The 13,272-nt window shown below is 48.1% G+C and overlaps 1 protein-coding gene across 1 annotated transcript in view; it reads left to right on the top strand.

The window, feature by feature from the left end:
- The window catches only part of LOC145352337 (coiled-coil domain-containing protein 170-like), a 48,255-nt gene extending 35,205 nt beyond the window's left edge, over positions 1-13,050 (top strand). The window contains exons 9-12 of the mRNA XM_080202093.1: positions 2,531-2,704; positions 6,666-6,897; positions 8,009-8,241; positions 12,808-13,050. Of these exons, the coding sequence (XP_080058219.1) occupies positions 2,531-2,704; positions 6,666-6,897; positions 8,009-8,241; positions 12,808-13,050 (882 nt within the window). The remainder of the gene's footprint in view (positions 1-2,530; positions 2,705-6,665; positions 6,898-8,008; positions 8,242-12,807) is intronic.
- The last annotated feature ends 222 nt before the right edge of the window (positions 13,051-13,272 follow it).

The following is a 13,272-nucleotide window of genomic DNA, read 5'->3' as shown; positions in this document are numbered from 1 at the left end:
TAAGGAACACTTTACTGTAGATGGTGGACAGGTCAATACACAGCCTCTCCCAGGGTCTGGTTGGGATGAGAGGTTCTCTCTGGTCCAGTCTGTGCAACACACACATCTACTAACTTACCATTGTGTCTTCAACAACCTTGGAAATTCCTCAGCTGACACGGGCTGGGCCCAGGCTCTGCCCTTGCTGATACCCAGATGGCACTGGTGTGTTTGATGATGGATCTCTGCCCACGGGGAGCCTGGGATGACCAGTTGTTCATTGTCGACCAGGAGGCCAGCTATAATCACAAAGCGCTTCTGTTGCTCGTGCCGAGTTTGTGTGGTATGTCCTCCATCTGGTCTTTGTCGAAGCTGCCCACTTCTGTCAGCGGAGGTGGGCACACTCCCTCTTCACACCAACTCACTCCCTATTCGCACCGATAGTGGATGTGTTGGAGTTCAGCTTGGGTCACTGGCAGGTGTCAGGAACAGACCAGCCAGGAGCTGTCTGTACAATTCAGTCAACACACATCTCTGTTTCACATCACACTGACCCAGGGTCTGGACCATGTGCCCCTATTGGAATTCAGAAGAATGATGGTGGGGGAGATCTTATAGAAACCTGTAAGATTATGAAGGGAATAGATAAGATAGAAACAGGGAAGTTGTTTCCACTCGTGGGTGAAACTAGAACTAGGGGGCATCGCCTCAAAATAAGGGGAAGCAGATTTAGGACTGAGTTGAGGAGGAACTTCTTCACACAAAGGGTTGTGAATCTGTGGAATTCCCTGTCCAGTGAAGCAGTTGAGGCTACAGCATTGAATGTTTTTAAGGCAAGGATAGATAAATTTTTGAACAGTAAAGGAATTAAGGGTTATGGTGAGCAGGCGGGTAAGTGCAGCTGAGTCCGTGAAAAGATCAGCCATGATCTTATTGAATGGTGGAGCAGACTCGAGGGGCCAGATGGCTGATTCCTAATTCTTATCATAGAATCCCTACAGTGCAGAAAGAGGCCATTTGGCCCATCATATCTGTGCTGACAACAATCCCTCCCAGGCCCTATTCCCATAACCTCACATATTTACCCTGACGCTAAGGGGCAATTTAGCATGGCCAGTTAATCTAACCCGCACATCTTTGGACTGTGGGAGGAAACAGGAGCACCTGGTGGAAACCCACGCAGGCACGGGGAGAATGTGCAAACTCCACATAGACAATGACCTGAGGCTGGGATTGAACGCAGGTCCCTGGCGCTGTGAGGCAGCAGTGCTAATCACTGTGCCATCGTGCTACACCGTGTCTGCTTATGAGACAGATTGAGTAGACACTTGTGTCTAATAAATGAAAATCAGCAGCAATTTATTAAAGGCAAATAGTCCCTTGCTGTAGTGCATCATTCTGTTATATAGGCCATAACAGTAATTTCAGAAGTATTTCATTGTCTGTAAAAGAGCAAGGCTGTTACTCAAAAACCAATAAAGAATGGAAAACAAAACAGATTGATGGATTTCTATGAAACACCTTCTGAAAATTAATTTTTCCTCTTTTTAGTCATTTCAATCTCTTCGATTCTGTCTATATTTTTCAGATTAAATTGAAAGTCTAATTTATCTTGACCACAATATTCCACGCAGTGACTTCTGATGGATGTGTCAAACTTCCATTTCCTCAAAGATATTAGCTTTCTTTTTTGCATCAAAACAGCCTCAAAACAAAGCCCCGATGTCCTTCCTTTCAGTCTGGCCAACCCATCCAATTTTAGACTGTGGGAGGAAACCAGAGCGCTGAGAGGGAACCCATGCAGACATGGGGAGAATGTGCAGACTCCGTACAAACAGTAATCTGAGGCCAGGAATCAAACCTGGGTCCCTGGCGGTGTGAGGTAGCGGCACTAGCCACCGTGCCACTGTTGTCTCTGTGTGTTTTGGTAACTGGGGTTCAGTTCTAGAGCAGTATTTACTAAGAAGCAGAGGATTTCGGATAATCTCCTGCAGCAACATAGTTAGACCACGTTGCACATTTCTCCGTTTTACAATAAGGGTGAAGAGTCGCTGGGGGAGCTCAGCTGTCAAAGGGTGAGGCAGAGGAAGAACTGGGGTTTATAAATGTAAGATTGTCTCGAATGAAGAGGGAGTTCAGCGACAGGTGCATCTGGGGAATGGTGACAATGTGGACCTCGCTCCCTCAAGGATGGTGGATAGCATCCCAGGGTGAGGGGAAGCGGGAAAGGAAGTGAAGGTTTTATAGACAGAGTGAGATAAAGAAGGTTGAGGACTCTGGTATGAAGTATAAACACCACCAGGGAGCTGCTGTAAGTACTGGAATACCCCATCGGACTGAAACACTGCCCTCACACTTCATTTATCCATCTCAGTCATGTTGTATTTAGACACTAACATGAAAGCAAAAGGCTACAGATGCTGGAGTTCGGAATTAAAACCAGGAAATCTTGATGAGAAGCCATTGCGGTGAAACATGACTGTATATTTCTGTCTTCACACACACTGCTACGTGTTTCCAGTATTGACATGCTGTGTTGCTTTTCTTTCAGCACCGGAGGTTCCTGCAGCAGTTGGCTGAGGCAATGAAGGTGGAGCAGGACCTGTTGGCCGATGATTGGGAGTCTCAGAGCCAGAGGCTGGTGGCCAGAGCTCGGCAGCTCACACAGCAGGAGGCTGAGGCGCCCACTGATAACCAGGAGCTCCTACATAGTCTACAGAGGAAGGTGAGTGCTGCTCCCAACCTTGGGCCTGGGGCTCTCATGGCAGGATGAAGTTTTGGAAAGTGTAGAACATTGTGAGATCTTGAGACCTTGGCCCAGCTGCAGTGTTCCAGTGAAGCTCAACACAAACTGGAGGAACAGGATCTCATCTTCCGGCTCAGCACTTTACAGCCTTCCCGTCTCAACATCAAATTCAACAACTTCTTTGCCATTTGGCCATTCACACCTCTTATTCTCTCTGTGGCCAACTATTAACTGGTTTCCCTGGTTCCTGTGGCTGTGTCTCATTTTTCATTCCCTCCCCCTGCAGTGTAAATATCTCCCCCTTTCTCTGCCTTTCAGCTTTGACAAAGGGTCGCCTGCACTCGAAACGTCAGCTCTTTTCTCTCCTTACAGATGCTGCCAGACCCGCTGAGATTTTCCAGCATTTTCTCTTTGGGTTTCAGATTCCAGAATCCGCAGTAATTGGCTTTGGCCCAGTGTAGAGGGAGCTTTACTCTGTATCTAACCCCGTGCTGTACCTGTCCTGGGAGTGTTTGATGGGGGGACAGTGTAGAAGGAGCTTTACTCTGTATCTAACCCCGTGCTGTACCTGTCCTGGGAGTGTTTGATGGGGACAGTGTAGAGGGAGCTTTACTCTGTATCTAACCCCGTGCTGTACCTGTCCTGGGGGTGTTTGATGGGGACAGTGTAGAGGGAGCTTTACTCTGTATCTAACCCTGTGCTGTACCTGTCCTGGGAGTGTTTGATGGGGACAGTGTAGAGGGAGCTTTACTCTGTATCTATCCCTGTGCTGTACCTGTCCTGGGAGTGTTTGATGGGGGACAGTGTAGAGGGAGCTTTACTCTGTATCTAACCCCGTGCTGTACCTGTCCTGGGAGTGTTTGATGGGGGGACAGTGTAGAGGGAGCTTTACTCTGTATCTAACCCCGTGCTGTCCCTGTCCTGGGAGTGTTTGATGGGGGGACAGTGTAGAGGGAGCTTTACTCTGTATCTAACCCCGTGCTGTACCTGTCCTGGGAGTGTTTGATGGGGGACAGTGTAGAGGGAGCTTTACTCTGTATCTAACCCTGTGCTGTACCTGTCCTGGGAGTGTTTGATGGGGACAGTGTAGAGGGAGCTTTACTCTGTATCTAACCCTGTCCTGGGAGTGTTTGATGGGGGGACAGTGTAGAGGGAGCTTTACTCTGTACCTAACCCCGTGCTGTACCTGTCCTGGGAGTGTTTGATGGGGACAGTGTAGAGGGGGCTTTACTCTGTATCTAACCCCGTGCTGTACCTGTCCTGGGAGTGTTTGATGGGGGACAGTGTAGAGGGAGCTTTACTCTGTATCTAACCCCGTGCTGTACCTGTCCTGGGAGTGTTTGATGGGGACAGTGTAGAGGGGGCTTTACTCTGTATCTAACCCCGTGCTGTACCTGTCCTGGGAGTGTTTGATGGGGGACAGTGTAGAGGGAGCTTTACTCTGTATCTAACCCCGTGCTGTACCTGTCCTGGGAGTGTTTGATGGGGGGACAGTGTAGAGGGAGCTTTACTCTGTATCTAACCCTGTGCTGTACCTGTCCTGGGAGTGTTTGATGGGGGACAGTGTAGAGGGAGCTTTACTCTGTATCTAACCCCGTGCTGTACCTGTCCTGGGAGTGTTTGATGGGGGATAGTGTAGAGGGAGCTTTACTCGGTATCTAACCCCGGGCTGTACCTGTCCTGGGAGTGTTTGATGGGGACAGTGTAGAGGGAGCTTTACTCTGTATCTAACCCCGTGCTGTACCTGTCCTGGGAGTGTTTGATGGGGGATAGTGTAGAGGGAGCTTTACTCTGTATCTAACCCCGTGCTGTACCTGTCCTGGGAGTGTTTGATGGCGACAGTGTAGAGGGAGCTTTACTTTGTATCTAACCCCGTGCTGTACCTGTCCTGGGAGTGTTTGATGTGGGGACAGTGTAGAGGGAGCTTTACTCTGTATCTAACCCCGTGCTGTACCTGTCCTGGGAGTGTTTGATGGGGGGACAGTGTAGAGGGAGCTTTACTCTGTATCTAACCCCGTGCTGTACCTGTCCTGGGAGTGTTTGATGTGGGGACAGTGTAGAGGGAGCTTTACTCTGTATCTAACCCCGTGCTGTACCTGTCCTGGGAGTGTTTGATGGGGGGACAGTGTAGAGGGAGCTTTACTCTGTATCTAACCCCCTCACTGTACTGGTTGTAGAAGGAGTTCTTGGTGAATCTCCTGGTGATATCAGGCATCCTGCTGCTCTGATCCAGAAACCTGTCTGTTCATTGTCCAGTGGACGACAGTAAGCGGCAATTTTGGTAATTTGTAAGACCTAAGCACGGCTTTCACCATGACAGGCTAATCTAAGCGAGGCCTTGCCAGAGCAGAAAGATGTGAGCTCGCGTCCTGGCCCCACAGCAGGTGGCTGCCTTAGAAAGAGTGAAAGTCAGTCAATTAGTTTGCTCATTTTCTGCAGACAGCGGGTTGACAATGGATAATCCATTTGGTAAAGATGCTGGAGCCTCTTAGTCAGATTCAATCTTCTCCTTAGCAATTACTTTGTTCCCCAAGAACATTGAGTACTTTCCAAATAATCATTTTTCCCCTCTAAGCACCGTGGCACAATCTCTCATTTTCAAATCTTACTGTGTGGTTTGTCAGGAATAACTCCTGATCAGAATGGAGTCCTTTTTGACCGTCTGCCTGACGTTCTGTGCTGAGAGCAGGGAGGGGGTGGTGGGTGGGTGTGGGGTGGGGGGGGACATTGCCTCCTGAAAGGGTCACACTCAGTACAACAGCTGCAGCTGTGATATTTAATACTCTATTGACCACAGAGGGAAATGTCAGGACAGGTCCTGGGTAATTGGTGGGGCGCAGGGCGGCCCTCACTGATACAAGGCCCTGCTCCCTCAATGCATATTAATCAGGGGTATTGAGTCACTGCTCGTTGAGGTAAGTAACACATTTTGAATGTTGTTCTTGCTGGTTTTCTATAATAACTCCCATCTTTAGGTGTCCAGGTGTGAATAACAGGAGTTTTACCTCACGTAAAGATGGAAGGTTGAAGAGACTTGTTTACAATCTGTTCCTGTGTGAGGGGCCCCGAGTGTGAGGGGCCCCGAGTGTGAGGGGCCCCGAGTGTGAGGGGCCCCGAGTGTGAGGGGCCCCGTGTGTGAGGGGCCCCGAGTGTGAGGGGCCCCGAGTGTGAGAATCTTCTCCCTGAATCCGGTACCTGTTAAAGGCTGTAAACTGCTTGGAAGGAACGTCTGGTCTGAATAATTCCACCCCTGATGGAGCTGCCTTGTCCATAAGGATATAGGTGACAGACACTCACCTCCTGACTGCCCAAAACCTGTCCACCATCCACCAGGCACAGCCGCGAGTGTGATGGAATACTCTCCCCCTGGATGGGGGCAGCTCCAACAACACTCAGAAACTCAACACCATCCAGAACAAAGCAGCCCCACTTGACTGGTCCCCCCGTTCACCATCTTAACCACCCTCCCCCTCCACCACCCATGGACTGTGTTCAGTATTTAGGCAGCACCTTCCAAACCCACAACCACTGCCACCCAGAAGGTCAAGAGTAGCAAACACCCGGAACACCACCATGTGTCGGTTCCCCTCCAAGACACTCACCGTCCCGATTTGCTGCTCCCTCACTGTCACTGGGTCAAAATCCTGGGATTCCCCCCCTAACCTACACCACATGGACTGCAGCAGGTCCAAGAAGGCAGCTCGCCACCACCTCCTCCAGGGGCAATTAAGAATGGGTAATAAATGCTGGTTTAAACAGCGATACCCCATGTCCCGTGAAAAAATTTTAAAAATTAACATGAGTAAATGTGATTCAGTTGATTTGTCTATGTGGAGGATATAAAATGCTTGAAGAACCGGTTATTCTGAACAGCTCGGGTTCTGTGGCTTTGTAAATATTGTGATTGTCTCAGTCACATCATCAGCTTTCTGTCTGACAGGTAACTTCTCAAAGAGAAAAGTTGGCTAGCAGCAAACATCAGATCGACTTCCTGACTGCCAAACTGAAGCAGTTAGAGGCCAGGATACCAGACCTGGAGAGTGGGGAGAAGGACAAAACCCTGTCGAAACTCCAGCAGCAAGTACAGAGGCTGCAGCAGGAGCTGAGGGAGGCAAAGATCGCAAACCGCAACCTGACAGCAAAGTGTGCTGAGATCACGACACTTAAAGTGAGTGTCATCGATACACGGAGTAGGGATCCAGCGCGGATGCTGTGAGGAATGGGGATCCTCCGGGGAGTGAGGATCCTGCGGGGAGGGTGGAGGGATTCTGTAGGGAATGGAAATTCTGCAGGGAGTGGGGATCCTACTGGATTTTGTGGATCAGATTCCCAACATGATCCCACACATATTCATAAACACACATCAGAGATCATGGGATCAAATCCCACTCTCCAGACCTGAACACAGATATTTCCAACACAGCTCTGATGGAGTGCTGAACTGCTGGAGGTGCTGTCTTTCCAGCTAAATAGGAAACTGAGGCCCATCGGCCCATCGGTGTGTGAACAATCCCAAGGCCGTTAGCCTGAAGAGCCGGTGAGTTCTCCCCAGTACCTGGCTCAATATCTGTCAACATCAGTAACTCTGGCTGCTCTGACCATTCTCACATTGCTGAGTGTGGGATCTTGCTGTGTTTACTACATTAAAACAGCGAGGATATGTTAGGATGTTGGTGGTTTATTGGTAATGTCACAGGACCAGTGATCCAGAGGCCAGGCCCTGGAAACCCAGACACGGAGTGTTCAATCCCAGAATGGTCACTGGCGGAATGTAGAATTCAATTATAAAGCTGGAATTGAAGTTATTCCCAGTGACGGCAATCATTTGTTGTCAGGGAAACCCATCTGATTCACTGGAATCACCTGGAATGATCTACATGTGACTCCCAACCCACAGTGTTACGGTTGACTCTTAACTGCCCCCTGAAGTGGCTGAGTGAGACCCTCACTTCCAGGGTAATTAGGGATGGGTAATAAATGTTGGCCTTGCCAATGATGCCTATATCCCATGAAGGATTTGTGTTAGAATACCCATGTGTACACGCATGCGTGCGGATCTGTGTACACACACTGAAAGAAACACTCACCAGGGACTCAGAACTGGTCCACCAAACGAGGTTCAGAGTGAGGGAGTACAGAGCGGAGACTGAGCTGTCAGTGCAACCTTTATAACCCCTGTGATTCAGTGAGTGGGCGGGAGGGGGGTTATTTATCCACCGGACCCTTGGAGGGAAGGATGGTTTACAAATAGATCCTCTCAGCTGGTAATCTTCCCAAAGGCAGCAACCCGGGAACAGAGCAGGACCATCGAGAGGTTGAGCGAATCCCTGGAAAAACTGGAGGCAATAAAGGAGAAGGCGGCTGAGAAGGTGGTAACCCTGAGATCGGAGCTGGACCAGGCAGAGCACGGGGCCTGGGAGAGGAACGAGCAGACACACAACACACTGACAGCCCTGGGGAATGAGCTCCGCTCCACAAAGCGAGTGCTGCAGGAGGTGGCACGAAGAGAGAGACAGGTGAGTTTGTGAGGGGCCATTGGCGTTATTTTCATTTCCGCCACAGTTGACCATTTCAGTGCTCTCCAGGTCGGCCTGACCAGCCCCTGTTTATGTTCAGCCTCTACTCACTCCTGATGTGGCAAAGCTTCAATTCAAAAATTCTTATTCTTGTTTTTAAACCTCTTCATCCTCTCTCTGCCTCTCATCTCCTTTAAGAACATTGAATACAGGAGTTGGGACGTCTTGTTGAACATAAGAACATAAGAAGTAGGAGCAGGAGTCGGCCATCTAGCCCTTCGAGCCTGCCCCGCCATTCAATAAGGTCATGGCTGATCTGAAGTGGATCAGTTCCACTTTCCCGCTTTCTCCCCATAACCCTTAATCCCCTTGCCTACCAAAAACCTATCCACCCGTGTCTTAAATATATTTAGCGAGGCAGCCTCCACCACTTCAACGGGCAGAGAATTCCAGAGATTCACCACCCTTGTTGAAGTTGTACAAGACATTGGTAAGGCTACACTTGGAATACTGTGTACAGTTCTAGTCACCCTATTATAGAGAGGATATTATTAAACTAGAAAGAGTGCAGAAAAGATTTACTAGGATGTTACCGGGACTTGATGGTTTGAGATATAAGGAGAGGCTGAATAGACTGGGACTTTTTTCTCTGGAGTGTAGGAGGCTGAGGGGTGACCTTATAGAGGTCTATAAAATAATGAGGGGCACAGATCAGCTAGATAGTCAATATCTTTTCCCCAAAGGTAGGGGAGTCTAAAACTAGAGGGCATAGGTTTAAGGTGAGAGGGGTGAGATACAAAAGGATCCAGAGGGGCAATTTTCTCACACAGAGGGTGGTGAGTGTCTGGAACGAGCTGCCAGAGGTAGTAGTAGAGGCGGGTACAATTTTATCTTTTAAAAAGCATTTAGACAGTTACATGGGTACGATGGGTATAGAGGGATATGGGCCAAATGCGGGCAACTGGGATTAGCTTAGGGGTTTAAAAAAAGGGCGGCATGGACAAGTTGGGCCGAAGGGCCTGTTTCCCTGCTGCAAACCTCTATGATTCTAAGATACTCCTTACAACCTAGCTTCCTGACAGAGCCCCAAGGCTTAGATTAAATATCACTGGATGAGCGATCCAGAGGTGGAGACTAATGCTCTGGGGGAGACACCGGTTCAAGTCCCACTATGGCAGCTGGTGGAATTTGAATTCAGTTCATAAATCTGGAATGGAAGGCCAGTCTCAGTGAAACTATCATCGATTGTTGTAAAAACAACAATGTCCTTTAGGGAAGGAAATCTGCCATCCTTACCCAGCCTGGCCTACATGTGACTCCAGAACCACAGCATTGTGGCTGTCTCATACCTGAAGCTGCTGAATTCAAGGGAAATCGGGAATGGCAACAAACGCTGGCTCAAAAGTCTGTAACATTCACTTTCTTTTCAAAAACATGGAGGAACAGAGTCCCAGGACTGTGATTAGTTCTACCAAGGAAAAACTAAATTATGATACAATACTTCCTTACTCCCCCCTTAGTTTAACAAATACACACATATTTTAAGATTAACATGGATCACAAAATGCATCTTAAGCTACAACCATCTCAGTAACACAAAGTCCCTTCAAGCACACAGATTGGCAGTGATCAAATACACTCTCCATCCTGAACCTTAAATAAATGTCTGTGGATTTCTCCCTCAGAATCTCCACAGATGACTGTCACATGAGAGATTCCAAACTCCACTCCCAAAAATACTCCTTAAAATCTTCTTTCACAATAATGCTTTCCATTAGTGGCTTGCATCCTGAAATCCAGTCCAGATTTTCCTAAAGATTCTTAAACAAAGTTTCTACTCCACTTCTAACAGCAAATCCAGTATCCAGGTTTTACACCACCCCCCTTGTCTTGATTTTATACAAACCGTTCACAATTATTTTAACTATCGATCCTAGAAATGGCATCAAACGTTTGATTTACCCCTGAAGCCTGCTTTCCCACATGGATACTGAAATTGTCTCTTCAACTCTGAACGCTTTGCTTACTCCTCCTTCAACTCTTTTGAACAATATCGTGGTCTCTGTTTTTTTAATTTCAGTTGTCTTAAGACATTCGTTCTGTCCCAATTCCCTGGTTATCTGGAATGTAACTGTTTATTTTGGAAGACTGTCTCTTTGCTGCTCCCAGCCTGTTCAATCTTTATTCTGAAGTTGAGAGATGCGCACTCTCTGGTGTCCTGTCCCCAACCGCAAACGACTCCACCTAAACTAAGACCAAGGACCTTAAAAGTGCCTCCAGTTGCTAAGCAACACCTGCACAGGAGAAACACAGTTGGAACTGGTCAAACCCTCACACATCCAAACACCCTTGTCTAGCACAGATTTAACTCTAGGTTTTTAATCCTTCCTTCCACAGAACAAACTCCCCATAAAACTGTACCTTATTTCTAATGCTTATTAATACAAACATAAATCTCTCAAAATAACCTTTGTTTTCCTAACATGCTTTCTGTCTCCCTCCATTTAATAGCTATCAGATCATACATCTTTATTTTTATTTGCCCTATCAGTTCATCCGTTTTGTTTTGAATTTTGCGCACATTCAGATAGAGCGCCTTTAGTTTTATCCCTTTATTTTTGTCATCTCTAGCCCTAGATGCTGGTTTGTTCTTAGACCTTGTATTCCCTGTCCTTTCCTGTCATTTTCTGTTTCCCATTCTAACCCTTTTCTCTCTTGCCTAATTCTACTGTTTGATTTGACCCAAATTTGATCCCTTACCCCCACTCTTTAGTTTAAGTTCCTCTCTACTTCCCTAGTTTATGCAGCTCCGAGAACATTGGTCCCTATATGATTCAGGAAGATCATCCCTAGAATATGACCCCACTATCTCCTGTACTAGTGCCAGTGTCCCACAACCGAACCCACTTCTCCCACCTCTGAGCCATGTAGTCATCTCTCTGAGGTTATTTGGACTCTGCCAATTTTCATGTAGCTCAGGTAATAGTCCAGAGAATGTCACCTTTGAGGTCCTGCTTCTTAATTTGCTGCCCTAACTCCCTCGTACTGACAATGCAGAACCTCTTTCCTTGTCCTACCAATGTCATTGGTACCAACATAGACCATGGCGAATGGATCCTCCCCCCTCCCACAAGTTCTCCTCCAGCCCTGAGCAGATGTCCTGAACTCTGGCAGCAGGTACGCAACACAACTGTCTGGACCCTCGCTCATCCCTGCAAAGAGCAGGCATAGGGGGCACAGTGGTTAGCACTGCTGCCTCACAGCGCCAGGGACCTGGGTTCGATTCCCAGCTTGGGTCACTGTCTGGGTGGAGTTTGCACGTTCTCCCCGTGTCTGCATGGGTTTCCTCCGGGTGTTCCGGTTTCCCCCCATAGTCTGAAAGATGTGCTGGTTAGGGTGCATTGACCGTACTAAATTCTCCCTCGGTGTACCCGAACAGGCACCAGGATGTGGCAACGAGGGGATTTTCATGGTAACTTCATTGCAGTGTGAATGTAAGCCTACTGGTGGTTAACAAATAAACTTTAAAAATCTTCAAACAATGCCCAGTTATATTACATTCCTTTTTGCTCCCCACCCCATCTGAGTGGCTTTCTGTACCACAGTGCCATGGTCAGTCAGCTCATCGACCCTACAGCCTCCCCCCTCTCCAAGCAAGCTGAGAAAACCCTCTCAGCTGCCAGGCAGAGGCTTGTTCCCTCCTGTCCTCTGGGTCTCCTTACCCTCCTCACTCACAGCCACACCGTCCTGTCCCTGACCACTGACCAAATCAGAACACCCTACCCTAAGGGGAGTGACTATCTCTGGGTCTAGCGTTCCTGGGTAACTACCCCGCTTCCTGACTGTGTCACAGTGGCTGCAGTTCCTTCTTCAGTGCCCTGTTCCTTGAGCCACAGACACTCACTCCAGATGTCTTTGCTGTGGATCTCAGTGGCGTCCAGGAGTTCCCACATGTTGCAGCCTTGATATATCTGTCACCTGTCCCACCATCCTTAATGTGCTTTAAATAACGACTTATATATTTCACTCAGTTATTTATTTTCCTTTGTTACATATTTAATTAACCATCGGTTCCTGTAATATTTTAAACCTTGGGAATAAAGTAGACCTTACCCCCCACTAAATACTCATTAAACAGCTAACTTTTGATTTGATTTGATTTATTATGTATTTAGACACCAGTGATACAGTTTATTGCGCGCTATACAGACAAAGCATACTGTTCATAGAGAAGGAAAGGAGAGGGTGCAGAATGTGGTGTTACAGTCATAGCTAGGGTGTAGAGAAAGATCAACTCCATGCAAGCTTCTTTCCGTGTTGGAATTAAAACAAAGAACAAAGAAAATTACAGCACAGCAAAGGCCCTTTGGCCCTCTGTTGCACTGACAAATTGCGAGTTATGAAGAGTAGTTGGACCAAACGACCACAGTGGGACGAGGTGAAAGACATCACCACCTTCTGTTAAGAAGTGCCAGCCTTGCCCGTGCCGCTTATCTCTGAGAATGAGTTAGAAACAGCAATGACCTCTGATCTTCGGCCAAGTCTGATGTCTGTTTTGTTTTGCAGTTGGTGGATTTCCGGGAGTTTGTAACAAGGACTTTGGGATTTGACACAAACAGCATGGCGGTTCCTGATGAGAAGGTCTGCCATCAGTTGAAGAGCCTCGTGGAAGCCCAGAGAAGCCGCAGCCCAAAACTATTCCACTCGGACAGCTCACTGCAAGGGAACAGCGACAGAATCGCAGTCAGATACCTGGGGTCCCAGCCCACACACAACTTTCCTTCCAACTGGGGCCAGCGCAGGCATTAACACAGCTCTCTGCTCAGGGAGTACAACAGGACACCCCTATTTCATTCCCACATAGATTGCAGCCTCTGTATCCCCCACCAGCCTCTGTACCCCCCCACCAGCCTCTGTACCCCTCCCAGCCTTTGTACCCCCCCAACCTCTGCACCCTTCCCAGCCTCTGTACCCCCAGTACTCCCTCTCACACAAACAGTCCCTGATATATTGGTGCGTGTCTATGGATAT

Source organism: Carcharhinus amblyrhynchos, chromosome 14, assembly GCF_965287045.1.
Source record: "Carcharhinus amblyrhynchos chromosome 14, sCarAmb.v2.hapA, whole genome shotgun sequence".
Taxonomy (NCBI): domain Eukaryota; kingdom Metazoa; phylum Chordata; class Chondrichthyes; order Carcharhiniformes; family Carcharhinidae; genus Carcharhinus; species Carcharhinus amblyrhynchos.
Note: the sequence above shows the minus strand (reverse complement) of the source record. Positions and strands in the feature narration are given on the sequence as shown.